Source organism: Rhinolophus sinicus, linkage group LG02 (genome assembly GCF_036562045.2).
Source record: "Rhinolophus sinicus isolate RSC01 linkage group LG02, ASM3656204v1, whole genome shotgun sequence".
Taxonomy (NCBI): domain Eukaryota; kingdom Metazoa; phylum Chordata; class Mammalia; order Chiroptera; family Rhinolophidae; genus Rhinolophus; species Rhinolophus sinicus.
In genome coordinates, this window is record NC_133752.1 from 197,836,398 (window position 1) to 197,851,087 (window position 14,690).

A 14,690-nucleotide genomic window follows, 5' to 3' on the forward strand; every position below is an offset into this window, starting at 1 on the left:
CAGATTTTTTTCAATATACAGTCACCCTTCTGTGTCCCCAGTTTTTGCATCCACGGATTCAGCCAACTATGGATCGAAAGCAGTATTTTAGATCCGCAGTTGGGAATCTGCAGATGAGAAGGGCCAACTGGGCATTGTCCTTACGCCATTTTATATAAGGGACTTGAGCATTCACGGATTTTGGTGTCTGCAAGGATTCCCTGAACCAATCCCCTGCAGATACCCAGGGATGACTATAGATGAGTTTTGGGGAAGTTATTTGTGTATTTTTGACCACATGGGGGTCAGCACCCCAACCTCCACATTGTTCCAGGGTGAACTATATGTTTTACAACCAAAACAACAACAACAATGAAAAATCTACATCATTGGCAACACTTTTGAAAATCCTAGGAGTGGGGCTTTAAAGAGAGCGCTACCTATTGAATATGGATTGGGGGCTTATTTTCTGTACCAAGGGCAGACTTCCTGGTCTGACAGTGTCCCAGGAAGTCTGGTACCCAGGGCTGAGCTCCTCCAGGGTCGTCACCTGCTGTGACCATTGGCCCTTCCTGCACCAGACCTCCCGCCCCGGGTCTCCTGGGCATCCTCTCCAGCCAGTATCCATCCTCCATTCAGATCTCGCTCCACTTTCTTTCAGCTGATTCACATTAGAAGATACCTGTTACAGTGCTTTGTACTGCAAAACCCAGGTAGCGCATTATCACACTCCTTAAATATTGGTCAAAAACTTGAAACCAAATATCTACTTTTGACTAAAGAAGAATTTCATATTCCATATAATACAAAATTGGTCGTAATCATCATTAGAAGGTATAGTTACTCCTCGCGTTCTGGGGTTTCCCCGACAGGCGGTAATCAGGTAAATCCAAAATGAAAGGGCCATGCTGTGAGGTCTAGTCGATTTAAGGGAATATAAATATTTAGAAATGAGCATTTGTATCGCTTCTCGACCTTTTGGCCGAGATCAAGTGTAGGAATGAGCATTTGTCCTGTCTGCCCCTATTAGGCCCAGTGACTTTGGAAAAAATCTAGTCAAGTTGACAATATCTGAAGGCCGTGAAGCTTTTGGTAAGAAAGGCCCCGTTAAAATACGGACATGTGGTTTCTCAAAGTGATCACATATTGGGCGTTACCATGGTGATCGTCACACTCAATCGTCTCCTCTTTCTTTTGAGGACAGATCGTCCCGGCCTTCTGAACGTCGGACACATTGAAAAAATGCAGGAGGGGATCGTGCACGTGCTCAAACTTCACCTGCAGAGTAACCACCCGGACGACGCCTTTCTCTTCCCCAAGCTTCTTCAGAAAATGGCAGACCTCCGGCAGCTCGTCACCGAGCACGCGCAGCTGGTGCAGATCATCAAAAAGACCGAGTCGGACGCCGCCCTGCACCCGCTGCTGCAAGAAATCTACAGGGATATGTACTGATTGATGGTAACTGAGCAAGAGAGGAGGGACATCTCAGGAGTTTTAAAGTGACAGCACTACACACGAGCAGGCTGCTTTGCACAGACGCGCCGCTGTAACCTTCGAGATGGTAAGTGTAAGCCCCAGGTGGCAACCGGAACCCTGTTCCACACGTACTTCCTTTGTAACCTGTGCTTCTAAGAGCGTGCAAAGTACGGAAATGCTGGCGATGCGAGGCTGAGAGTCAGGACTTGGAAAATAAAGAGAACGCTATTCAGAGGCCTGATTTGAACCTACCCGGGGGTTAATCAGTGCAGATTTCTATAAATCACGTAATTCACCACTGAATAAACTGGTGACCTCAGAACACGTGGTCTGTCTTCCCTTGGTGCCACCGGTGACTGTTGTGCTCCTTTATAATTTTGAAAACTAATCAGCACTTTTTAACTTTTATAATCCTATAAACCTAGATGTATCCAAAGGTTAGGTATTTAAAAAGCAGCAAAATATTTATTTGGAAAACTTCAGTTCTGTTTCCTGAATTTGAAGAAAGACAACATGCTGTTTTTAATCATAGGATTTAGAATTTCAAAGAATTATAATATTTGATAAGCTATCAAAATGCAGCCATTGTTTTGTTTTCAGTTCACAGTTTTCTTGGTTGTGGCTAATATGTGGGGTAAAGCCTGTTTCCAGGTTTGTGTAGGAGGTTCCAGAAAACTGCTTCTCAGGACCCACTCTGGACTGGATCACAGGCCTGTGTGAAGCTGACGTCCGTGGTGAGCAGGATCATGACGAACTGTGAAAGGACCTTGGCATCCCAGTCCTCTCACCTCCGTTTCCTCTCAAATTTGAACCAACCCAGTCAGGCCATGGTAGTTTTCAGGGGCAACTGACAAATTATTTGTAAATGTGCCTCTGGTCCTGTGTGTCAAGGCAGCTCCTTGGTCTTTCCCTGTGTTGCTTTTTAAAATATGCGGTTTTGTTCTTGTGACTCTTGGTGGGAGTAGCTGCTACCTGGAGTGGAGAAGACCAGGCAAATGTGACTTTCTAGAGGGGGTAGGGGTGAGGGATCAGCTTGAAAAGCACTGGAGTGGGGAGAGGACTGCAAAGGTGGTTTCACTTAGTCTCAGGATTCACACCAGGCTGGTGGGTTTTACAAAGATTGAGAGAGTTAAGTGCCCTTTTCCAACCACATGTGTAAGGTGGTCTTTCCAATAGCTACAATATTTGTTCGAGCCTTGAAGATCAACTTCTGAACCTCAGTCTGCCTGTGAAAGCAATGTTGATTATGGTTTTCGTCTAGAGCTTGTGCACCCGGAAGCGCTCTCTCTTTCTGTGCAGCAGAGGAGATCCATTGTTCAGTCAGAGATTTTCAGCAGCCCCTCCCACCCATCCAGACTGGGCTGCGCTGGTCAGTGCCAGCACAGTGGGGGGTGGGGGGTCACTGGATACCTCACACACACAGCATCTGTGAGGTTGTATCCTTGACAACCACCCCCCATCTTTAGAAAATCTGGCTCTATAAGATCATTATTATTTGCTGTTAAGGAAGGATTAGGATTGATATTGATAAAGTTCCCAAGATCAGCATTAAGAAAATGCAACAGTAGAAGAACAATAAAACCGTGAGACTACAATTTTAAAAAAGCAAAAGTTACAATTAGAACATCCTTTTAAAAATTCCATGATCAGTGGTTTCTTAAGATCTAATCAAAGGATCTGTTGGAAGCAAAAGTATTTCCAAATACGAGCAGCACCAAACAAGAGGTCTTCCTAAGTCAGAAAGGAGCTAAGCTTTGAGTCACGTGGAGCATCCATTTCAACATTCGTTCCTAGAATGAGAACCCCGGACTGATAAGTATGCAGGTCCTGGGGTCCAAGGTCCTGGGGCTGGATTCCAACATCAGGTCTGTGCTGCCCCCTTCGACCACTGGCCTCTTACTCAGATGCCTTGAGACCCGAGCTTTCAGAAAAGTCTTTCATTGTTTAGATTTTCCTAAAACCGATCTAAAACAGATTTCACACTTTCAGCCTTAACAGTCAGGCCGACTGAAGGCACAGGTTGTATATTAGTAGCTTTAGTGAGTGTTGGATCTCTGGGGGCCTGGCCAGACTACACGGCAATGTCCCTGATGAAGCCACAGAAGAGGCCGCAAGTGACCTCAGCTTGAAAGTCACTTGCATTGTTCACTTATTATAGGAAGAAAATCACATGATCCCGTTCATTTTAAATAACAGAATCACTGTAAGTGCCACTCAGAATGTTTTGTGTCATCTAATCAGATTTCTCAGCTCATCCATAGTCAAATAGACGAGTTCATCACCAGTTCAGTGCAGTGTAGGATTTCAAACAGGGACTAGTGAGAGTGCATGTATTGCTTGCTAGGTTTCAGTAGACATTGGCACAGAGTACAATGGAAACGTCATCATAACAGGTTCTAGAAGCTTCCAGCTGCGAGCTGCGAGCGTGGAGTCACCTGGCGTGAATGCCACCTTGACTCCACTTTAGCAAGTCACTGCTTAAACCTGCTTCTTCATGTTCTTGACTTATAAATAGCAAAAAGTGCCAAACTCCTCTGAGACCACAAAATACCAAGCAGCCTTGGTCTTGGTCTCAGGTGCTGATGACAGTGACAATGAAGGGGCAGCTGGGACTCATCTGAGACACACCTCCTCACCGTGTGGCCAGCCGCGGGCTCAGATCCAGCCTGGTCCTGTCTACCCGCTCCTACGGCGTGTCCCTGCCTTCTGCATCCAGGCATTTCCCTGAAGCCTGAGGGCCGCACTGCAGGAAGCTATTTCGGGGATGTCCAGTATCATCAAAAGCAGGATACTCCCACATGCCCCAGCGAGAGCGGGATTCAGGAGCAGTTTGAATATTGTTGGAGCACCAGACGGCTGCCTGAGACCTTTCTACAACTCTGATGAGATGGATTCAGGGCCGCTTCCTAAGGTGGATGTATGCAGACAACAAATAATGAAGGTGAAGTGGAGGACAGACAACCTTGGTGCTCAGAACATTCATTCGCGAATGCCTGCGAGAGCTGTCCCTGTTTTAAGGGGATTCTTGCTTTTCATAGAACATAGCCTTCTGCTTGTACCGATGCGTGTCTTACCCAGGGCTGTCTAAAACGTTTGGGCAGCAGATGGCCTCAAGGTTTGTGTGGCCGGCCCAGGGACAGCACAGCATCTGAAGACCTGAGCAGAAGCTCGAGGCCTAAGTCAGATCCTGTGTTATATGATGATAAGTTAACGATTAACTTAGCAAGTACTGTTTCCCCAAACCTCCCCAGCATAACAGCTACCTCAATAGAGATATCAAAAGGCACTGGTAAAATTAAGGTACTGAAACCACCGCGGCCTGTTTGCTGCATCTTTGGTCAGACCATCTGTGATAAGAGCTGAGGCTGCACGCTTACCTCCTGTCCGCACTGAGAAGTGGAAGCTTAGCTGACTTTTTAAAGGAACTTTTATTGTTTAAAGGGAGCCTCAGAGATACGCATGTGCAAAAGTTGCTGCCTTGTTTAGTGAGACAGTTTGAGTGTGACCGGGTTTAGAAGTGGCGGTGGGCAGGCCTGCAGTGACCCACCGCCAGAGGCCTCCCCTCTTCAGCTATGCCTGCTGGCTGCGCATAAGCCTTTTTGTGGGGAAATCCTGCCGGAGGAGGATGGAAAGAGGTGCCTCCCTGCCAGCCTTGGTCAGACCTTGACTTCCCAAGGTCTTTCCCGTTAGTCGCACCTGTGCCTCTGTGCTCGACTCCAGACGTTTCCTGCCTCGTGCTCCCTTTTCAAACCATGGTGACACTGAGCACATTAGATCTTAGTGCCTGGATGCCTGATGGTTTTTTGGTCTTGATCCAATGGTCACACCTGTCATTGGAATGTCTTAGGAACTCCCGTCTAAATGTGGGTCCATTGTTTCAACCAATGACATTTCCAGCTAAAACTGACTTGACCACTGGCCTGGTCTTTGGGACTTCCAGGGACCCAGGGAAAGCCAGCCACCTTCACAGTACCTCTTCAACCCATGTGGCCTTTCAAAACGCAGATCCCGCTAGGAAGGCATGTCAGGTGCTCCCCTCCTACGCCATGGGTCTTTACTGCTTTCAAAGCAGGAGCACTTGACGTGTCTCCTCTGATGCTCAGCCGTTTGCAGTGGGGGATGGAATCACCCCCCATCTCAAAGTGGAAACAGCCCTGCTCCAATGACGGGCTGCCTGGCGTGGCAGGTCTGTGGCCCTTTCGAGCTCCTGCCAGCCTTCACAACAGGCAGTGCGGCCGCCCCACCCGCCCGTGCTCTGTGGGTTAGGCTTCGGCCTGCAAGGGTTACTTGCTTCAACGTTCAATTCGGGAGAGGCAAGGAAATTATACTGTCTATAGAAGTTGAAAACTCAGATCGATGCCACCAGCTGAAGGCTTACTGATTATTAAAATGTGTCCACGGCAGACCTTTACCACACACCCAACTTTTACACCGTTGGCACTGCCAGGCACTGGGCGGTTCCAAAGCCTGGCTCTGTCTTTGTTCTCGGTTTAAAACGGCCCAGCTTCTCTTCACTATTGGGCCAGCTGACTTACAGGGCTCCCCGCAGGTTAATGATTCTTACCCAGCAAGCCTTTGCATTGAGCTGTCAGTTCAGGGGCCTCTTGCCTTCCTGACAAGTGACCTTCAGACGGCACAGGCGGAAGTGAAGGGCCCCTGAACACCCACAGCAGAAAGGCTCTGAGGACAGCGCAGTGTGCCCTAGTGGGAGGAGCACATGAAGGTTGTGACAAATAAATGCTGACTCATCCTGCACTGTGGTGACAGCACCACCCCAACCAAGGGGCTCTTTGAAGCCATAAAGTTGCCAGGTGGCTGTCCTCTTGCTAAGTCCAGGGACTTTGCCCAGGTCACAGGCCCCTCTGAGGGACCTACCCAGAAAGATCTGAGATTAGGCTCCAAAGGTTGAGGTCTAAGTTTTTGCTCAGATTTTCGTATTTTTTAGGTGCCATTTTAATAGAATTCAGGAAAATGGTCATTGACCCCCCCCCCCCCCGGCCTGTGAAACAGTAGAATAAGAATAAAGGCAGTACATCTGGACTGACTCACAATGTAGGAGACCCAACATATTGTACTTGTCTGGGAGCTACAATATAAAAACGAAAATGTGATATTGGAAGTCTCGTAACAAAAAGACGAGTCTTTATGCTCTAGTTTAAATAATTACATAATGCTTTCCATTATGCTGCTTTTTGTGGAATGCAGCAGATTCTCAAATTTTATTTCAGCAGTGGGCTGCAGGCTTACTAAAACAGAAAGCTGCAGTGTGGCCTGCTTGTTAGAGCAGAAGTGGGGCCACCGCCCAGGCTGCTGTCCACACTGCCTTTTCCCAGCTCCAGGCGCCTTCTCAGACCTGCCGTGGGGCTATCGACTGACCACTTGCTTCTCAAAATTTCAATTTGAGACACGAGAAATATAACCATTTACTTCCCGCTCCCCGAGAAGGGGAGGCCGTGTAACGTGGTCCAGCTGAAGTACAGCCACACCCTTGTGGAACCCTTTGCCAAATGGGACAGACCCAACTGCATCCGTGTGCAATGTCACATGCTGATTGAGGCAACTGATAACATCCAGGACGTCAGTGGCCCCATCACTGTTAAATGCATTCGTTGCCAAAATAAACAAACAAACATCCAGTTTTTACATCATAGATAGCAAATTAAGACCTAGGTCTGTTGTTTTGTTTTTTTTCACTTAAAATGTTTGCTATTTGGGTCAAATGTGAAAAACTTCCCTATTTTTCTCCAAGGCAGGGAATACAGCAGCCTCCTCCTCTCCTGCCCTCTCCCCGCCCCCACCAGCCCACCAGCATCTAAAGTCTGTTAACAAGGTGAGCTGCAGTACCATGCAGGCCGAAGGCTGGTGCAGACAAGCCCCCACGTGGAGCCGGGCCTCCTGGGACAGGGGTGAGCTGGGGGCGGGCCATGTGCCACCAAGTCTAGGCAGGGCGGTCAAGCTTCAGGCCCTGAAGACAAGTGAGTGACCAAGCTTTGCAAAGTAAAATCATTCACTTTGGGGAAATGTCTTCTCTTTTCAAAAGCACAGTCGGTCTGTTCCTTTTTTCAGGCCTAAAAAAATAAATGTACCTCACAAAAGATGAATGCCACTCAGTACTCTTTTTTGGTAAGATTACAGTATTTGTGTTTGAGTATCACTATTTTTTTCTACATTGTATAAAAAGAACCATGTTAATAGCTGTATCTTAAATACTGTGATTTGAGTTTTTAAAAAAAATCCTAATATAAATATTTTACTAACTTACAACCATGTACCTAATAACAAGCATTTGGATTCTTGGAAATCAGTGTTAACTGACATATACTCTTAATCGCCTGCTCTTGGAAACAGCAAGGAAGCTGGAACATCACAACTGAAATACAGCCGCTCACTCGCCGCCGTTTTCCTGTCTGCTGAGCCACGTAGACTGTCTCTGCGGAAATCTGTTCTCTTTGCCACACTTCATGTGCAGGAAGCACAGCGAGTCTGTCTTTATCATTTTTGCCACCTTAAACCCAGGTGAGAAGTCACTGACCTCACACAGCAGTGTCTCGCTAAAGACCACGAACTACTCTTGTGTAGTAAGTCGCTGTCTGCTCTGCCGGGAATTATTACCTGTGGGTTATTATTACCAAAGAACTTTGCAATTTGAAATATTCTGATGGAATATTCACACGGGCTGGTTCTCTGGCAGCCTCCAGATGGCTCAACCCGAAGCATAAAACGGAAACCACATATGTTTCCCATATGTTGTTTTCTGTATCGTGGTAAAATTTCCTCTTGATGTATACCTGTCCCGCCTCCCAGGACCCACAGGGCCCAAGGGGACGACACACACCAGCACGGTGCAGACTTCCAAAGCAAGGCCTGACCTTGGTTTCCCGGCATGTGTATCGTTCCTCTTGATGGGTGCCTTATACTCAAAGTATTTAGGGGAAGACAGACCCCTTGTTTTTACCTAAACAGGAGCAGTTGCAATGCAGATTTTTTGAGCAGGCTCCAGCACCCTCTCCAACTCAGACGCCCTCTCTGAGTTTGGGCGGGGCCCCGGGCCTCCGGAGGCGGGTGTGCAGATGGGCAAACGGCGCTGGGATCTTCCCACTCACGCTAACCGATCGTGGTTCCAGGCAATTAGAAAATGGCTGTAAAATAACTTTTACAAAATCTTGGGTCTTATTCATTTTGCCATTAGGAGATTGAACTGATCAATATACATATTGATTTATATCCTGAATTTATGGGAACTTATATGTTTGGAATGTCCTACTGTAAGACTGATGAATGTAAAGAGTTAATTTCAGGGTACAGTTTTGCCTTAATGGTTTTAAAAAATAAACTATTTTTAAAGATTACTTGGTGAATTTTGAGTGATGCTATGAGGATGAAACCAATCCCCAGACCTTAGGAACGTCTGCCCTCGGCCAGAGCCGTCCCCCGCCCCACTCACCTGACGTGGTCTTCATTTGTACAGAATGCGCCTGGGACAGTGTGGCCGGAACACAATGTCCATTTGTCTGCAGTAACATGAGGCACGGAGAGCTTTTAAAAGTGTGGACATCTGAAAATAAAGCCCAGCCCGCGGCTCGGTCCGTAAAAGCTCTTTATTCATTCTCTCATCGAACAGTTTCTATCACCACCCACGCAGTGTAAGGGGGCCTGGCAGCCATTACACAGTAAGAGAGCAGCACCCACCTTCCTTCTAAGAACCAGCAGACACAGGGGAGCTCATAATCCAGTGTGTCACCATGCTACGGGGGAGCCACGAGGACAGGGGTGTCGGGAGGCGTGCCAGAGGAGGGGCACCATGGTAGAGGGGTTCCAGGTAGAGGAGTGCCAGGAGAGGGGTGCCATGGCAGAGGGGTACCAGGGGGAAGGGGTGTCAGGTGCAGGGGGGCCAGGGGAGGGGCACTATGGTGGAGGGGCGCCATGATGGAGGGGTGCCATGGCAGAGGGGTGCCATGACAGAAGCACCACAGGACATCGGTAGACTGTAGGGGTGGACCTCACGGGCACGAAGAGTTGAGCCCGCTATGGGGAAGCAGCAGGCAAGCAACCGACTGGCTCTGAGGTGCGGCCCTGAGGGAAGGAAGCCGAGGGTATCCCTCTACCTGGGAAGAGAGTTAGGCCTGGAGCCAGACGTGGAAGGAACAGAAGACGATGGAAGCACCAACCCTCAACCACCCGATTCACTGACAGTCCGGAGCGCTGGCGTGACCACACAGGGTCTCCCCACGCTGGACCCACAACCCTGAGACAGCGGGATTTGGTCCCTGTGCTGCTAAGTCCACAGGGCCCGGCAGAGCAACGTGGGAACAGCTCCTGGATCTGATCAGTTGTACGAAGGGCACATCGGCCCCTCCAAGCCCGACTGGGGGTGAGCAGGACACGAGCCAGGGGATGACGCTGCAGGAGGGCCCAGCACCCAGCCTCGGCAGAAAGAGACGGCCAGCAGGCCCAGACTCGGCGTCCCTCTGCTCCTGCCCTGCGGTCCACCCCAGCGCCGGGGCACAGGCTGTCTGCCTGAGGTCTGCCTTGTGGGGGCCTCCTCTGCATGGCTCCCGGCCCTGTTGCTGCTTCAGGCCAGGCTCTAACTCCCCTGAGCCAAGAAACAAGGCCCGGACAGCGGCTTCCAGCTCAGCGCCGTCCCAGCCCCAGGCCACAGAGGCCAGCTGGCCTGGGAGCCCGTGCAGGACTGCAGGGCACTGCTGTGGGCCTGGCAGCCAGCTGCACTCATGTCCGAGCAGTGGGCCGGCTGGCGGGCCTCTTTGATGGAAGTTTCCTTTTCTCTACATCTTGCCGAATTTCCTGAGGGAAGGCATCAATGTGCTCCAGGACACAAGGGAGGCAAAATCTCTTGGAGTAGAATAAGCTGCAGTCCTGAAAGAAGGGGAGGGGGCTGAGTACCACCAGGGAGCAAAGTGCCGCCTCTCCCAGAGGCCAGCCCTTCACCCCATGCTGGGCAGGGGGCTGGGCAGGGTCCCCAAGGATACACGGCAGCTGAGCGGAGGTGGGAAGAGTATAGTCCAAGCCAGAACAGTAAGAGGGAGGCCAGGGCCCGGGGCCTGGCCGGCCACCTCAACGAATGCGGTCTTCACCATGGAGAAAAGACGTGCGGGAGGGGTGGCGGCAAAGAGCCAGGCTCAGACCCGGAGGGCTCTGGGCTGCGGGAGTCATTCATCATTCCGGAGCCTACACTGAGCCTTCCTCCTTTCCGCCTGGGATGGACAGAGGCCAACTCTAAACGCGGCCCATGACACAGCTCCCTTCTTCACACTTCACCCTCAGGCAGAATGCTCGGGGACCTCTCGGAGGGTCCCTCAGATCACAGGGGCCACACTCCTTGGCCACCCACCACATCGCCATCCATCCTTGGGTCTTCTAACAATAGGCTCAGCTGTGCCTGTGACCGGGCCGCCAGCCTTTCCAAACCTCAGTTTCCTTACCTATGAAATGGGTATGATACCTCTTTGCCTGGTTTGGGGCAGGATGGAAAGGAGCCTCACTGGTAAAGCAGGTCCCAAGCACAGGGCCTGGCACACAACAAATGCTCAAGAGAGCACGAGTCCTTCCTCTGGAAGGTCCCCCAAGAACAATGAGAAAGGTCAGCACCCCATGGAGGGAAGCAGCACAGCGGCCATCTGCATAGTTGGTGGGAGGGGGAAGAACTACTGGGGGTCACTGGGGTGGTGCAGACCCTCCAAGAATCCATTTCCATTCCTCAACCCCCCAAGGAGGCCTTCTGCCCCCACTCTTCCCCTTGGCCTGTCCCCTACCCTCTGCTGGCTGCGGGGACCATCCACAATGAGGCGGACTAGCTGGCCTCTAAGAACCACCCGGCCCCCTCACCTAGTGACTGAGGGATGCTAGGTCACCATGGCAAGGAAGGGCTGAGGCTCACACTGTCCTCGCATGTCACCTCTCCCACAATCATGCGTGTGGGGTGCCAGCCACGGAGGGGGAGGGGGAGACAGCCCCAGCCGACGTGGCTTACCCACCGGGCCCACACACACCAGCCTGCTGCACACGCTGCACCTCGAGCCGAGGATCAGGAACTTGTCCTTGTCCGAGGTGAAGGGGTCCTTCATGACGTAGCTCTCCTCCAGAAGGCTGCGGGGCAGGAAGTGATGCCAGTGTTGGAACTTCTGCTGATGGAAGCTTGGAAACAGCAACATGGGCCTCCCTGGGGCCGGCACCCTGTGCGGCTCATTGGGGGAGGAGCTGGCCCCCTGCTCTGAAACGGCCCCGGTGGAGACAAGCATTACTCAGCCGAAGGAAGGGCTGCTGCGGCTCGAGCCCCCAGACCTCAGCCTGATTGCACCGGGGTGGGGGTGGGAGGAACGAGGCCTCCATCCAAGCCCTCCCCCACCCCACCCCAAGCATGGTGACACCCACTCCCGAACTGCCTGCTGCCACACTGGGACAACCAGGGCACATTACACCTGTGTAAGGTGCTGGCCTTACACCGCACATCAGAAAGGAGACCCACGGGGTCCGGAGACAACACCCCCAGTTCCTGGTCAGCAGAGGAACCCGACCAGAAGAAAGAAGCCTTATCCCCTGCCACTTGTCCCATGTGAGTAACATGTTGGTCAACTTTCCTATAATGAGGCATTTGATGAAGGACAAGTTGAAGGTCAAGAGTCAAGCCCGGGGACCCCCTGGCTCTCCTTCACGCCTTCTCTGGGCAGATTATAGGAAGCTGGCCCTTAGGACTCACTCCCACTAGTGCAAGAGCCACAGGCAGGCAGGCTTTCCGCTGGGAAGCAGCAGGCATGGCCACGAGGCCCAGCCCCCCATGAGGAGGCCTCCTTGGCTCCTTTCACTCCCAGCTGCTGGGCTGTTCCAGCCTGAGTCAGTGCTTCTAACCCCAGCTGGAGGAGGTGCTGGACTCTGGGCTGAGCCAGGAGGAAGGGGCTTGCAGGTTCTGGAAGAAAGAGCTGGATGGACCCTGCCCTTGCCCGTGCCTCCTCAGGTCAAACTGAAACATCCAGAGCTGGGCAGGGTGGGCCTGAAGCCAACACCCAAGCCACGTGTCGGAGTCACGCCAACCAGCTCTGGGCCGGGCTTCCTGGGCCACTGGCCACTGGTACTTACATGACAGACTGGCTGTCGGGGGGCTTCTGCCCCACATAGCTGTACGGAGCTGTCAAGGCACAGAGTTGGCACTCAAATACACCCAGGGGATGGCGCTCTGCCTCACACGCCATCTGCAAGATCAAGATACAAGGCACTGCACCTTCAGAACCAAAAGTTACCCATGTGTCAAAGCCTCTCACTGCATGTGTCTTACCCAGAAGATGCAGGGCACCCCTACAGACAAGGAACCTCAAGTTTAGGGCAAGCGCAAGACCTCAAAAAGACCTACTCAAGGTCACACATTATTTTCAAGTGCATGTGAGATATTCACCAAGAGAGATTCTATGCTGGACCATAAAATGAGCCAATTATCAAAAGTGGCTCAAAAAGAAATAGAAAACCTGAATAGCTCTATATCAATGAAGAAAACTGGACTAATAATTTAAATTTTTCCTAAAAAATGAAATAAAACAACACACACAAAAAAATGCCTACATGGTTTTACCAGCAAATTGTCAAGCATTTAAGGAAGAAGTAATACCAACATATAGAAACCGTTTCAGAATATAAACACGTACCCAGTGATTTGATGAGGCCAGTATTACAGGGACACCAAAACTGCCAGGATTGCCCTCATACTGTTAACCAGACAAAGCAAGTACAGGAAAACTACAGACCAATATCCTTCATGAACACAGCTACAAAAATCTTTAGCAAAATATAATGGTACCTCGGTTTTCGAACGTAATCCGTTGGAGTTCTGAAACGTTGGAAAACAGCCGACAGCTGGGCCTCAGGATCTTGCACTCAGCGGAAGCCACGTGACATGTTCGACTTCTGAGGCGTGTTCGAAAACCGAAGCGTTTAATTCTGGCTTTACGGCATTTGTAAACCAAAATGTTCATCAACCGAGACGTTCGAAAACCAAGCTACTACTGTATTAGCAAATTGAATACAAGAATATAAGAAGCCTAATGCATCACGGCTGAGTGGATCCAATTCCAGGAATACAAGGTTGGTTTAACATTTGGAAACCCATGAAAGCAACTTACGACAGTAACAGAATAAAGGAAAAAAGCCACATTATCATTTCAATGTACATAACAAGCATAACAAAATCAGCAGAATGTTACAGAATCCACGGCCCTGAGTGGAGCTTCAAAGCTAAGGGGCTCCCGGACCGACTGCACAATAAACTCCCTTCCTTGGCATTTGGCGCCTGTTTGGTGGGGGTATTACCTTTCCCAGTTACTCCCCCCCCACACACACACACACCCCGGGGTCACTTACTAACCTTCAGAGAGTCCCTGTATTTTCTGACCCCCTTCCCTCTGCCCTTGCTATTCCTCCCACTTGCAAGTCTTCCCCCCACATCTCTGCTGTAGAATTTCCCTCTGGCTTGCCTTTAAGATTTTCCCTTTATCTTTGGCTTTCAGCAGTTTGAAACCTATTTAACTTTTTTTAAAAAATATTATTTATCCTGCTTGCGCTTCTTTAAGCAAGCTTTCACCTGTGGCTTGATCTCTCATTATTTTTGGAAAATTCTTAACCATTATTGCCCGTCTTTCTCCTCTGCTGAGATTGCAGCTGCAAATATGTCAGGCTGTTTGGTGTGTCCCACAGTTCTTGGACCTTCTGTTCTGGGTTTGTTTTTACGCTCTTTTCTGTCTGTGTTGCAGTTTGGGGAGTTTCTACTGACCCGTCTTCAACCAAGTTCCCTGATTGTTTCCTTGGCTCCATCAAGTCATCTGAAGGCGTGCGTCACCTCTGCTGCTTCTCAGCTCTAACCTTTACATCTGACTCTTCCTCGTAGTTTCCTGAAACGCCCCTCCCGAGTCCTGCACGTGCAGGCCCGACCCCGGGATCAGAAGCCCGCGGGCAGCGCAGCCCTCCGTCACCCGACGGCCTCTCCCGCGTCCTCCATCCCGTTCCCAACACCTCAAGCAGCCGTTCCGACCGCTGGCGCTCGGAACCCCGCAGACCCCCACAGAGGCGCCGAGGCCAGGATGCGAGCAGCGGGCGCCTGTAGGGACCGCACCGGCCTCTGGCTCCCATACCTGCCCCAAGCCCCACGCCACTCCACTCACCTCCGCTCTCCGCGCGCAGCCTGCGCCGTCCCTGCCCAACGCGCGTGCGCAGCCCCGCCCCGGCCCCGCCCCCGA

The 14,690-nt window shown here is 50.8% G+C and overlaps 2 protein-coding genes across 17 annotated transcripts in view; one reads left to right on the plus strand and one right to left on the minus strand.

The window, feature by feature from the left end:
• Positions 1-8,804, plus strand: part of PPARA (peroxisome proliferator activated receptor alpha) — a 66,976-nt gene extending 58,172 nt beyond the window's left edge. For all 11 annotated transcript variants that reach the window (XM_074326573.1, XM_074326570.1, XM_074326568.1 and 8 more), the window contains one exon: positions 1,184-8,804. In XM_074326573.1, the coding sequence (XP_074182674.1) occupies positions 1,184-1,431 (248 nt within the window). In that variant the 3' untranslated portion in view covers positions 1,432-8,804. The remainder of the gene's footprint in view (positions 1-1,183) is intronic.
• Positions 8,805-9,035: 231 nt separating this feature from the next.
• On the minus strand, positions 9,036-14,689 carry CDPF1 (cysteine rich DPF motif domain containing 1). 6 transcript variants are annotated; one of them, XM_074326577.1, is made up of 5 exons: positions 14,616-14,657; positions 13,259-13,402; positions 12,547-12,659; positions 11,448-11,559; positions 9,036-10,329 (listed from the first exon to the last, which is right to left on the minus strand). In XM_074326577.1, the coding sequence occupies exons 3-5, from the start codon at positions 12,657-12,659 to the stop codon at positions 10,183-10,185; spliced, it is 372 nt and encodes a 123-aa protein (XP_074182678.1). In that variant the 5' UTR covers positions 13,259-13,402; positions 14,616-14,657; the 3' UTR covers positions 9,036-10,182. The 6 variants fall into 6 exon arrangements, with proteins under 6 accessions (XP_074182678.1, XP_074182679.1, XP_074182677.1 ...); XM_074326578.1 differs by having other exon boundaries at positions 13,259-13,365; positions 14,616-14,650; XM_074326576.1 differs by having other exon boundaries at positions 13,259-14,366; positions 14,616-14,631.
• Between the last annotated feature and the right edge of the window lies 1 nt (position 14,690).

Bases quoted from the DNA above. Each gene is read 5' to 3' on its own strand.
- CDPF1 (XM_019739220.2), bottom strand. From the start codon at position 12,659: ATGGCGTGTGAGGCAGAGCGCCATCCCCTGGGTGTATTTGAGTGCCAA. The intron at 11,560-12,546 runs GTAAGTACCAGT...CCTGCCCCGCAG, and splicing joins CCCGACAGCCAGTCTGTCAT to CCTTCTGGAGGAGAGCTACG. The intron at 10,330-11,447 runs GTGGGTAAGCCA...CCCTTCTTTCAG, and splicing joins GGCTGGTGTGTGTGGGCCCG to GACTGCAGCTTATTCTACTC.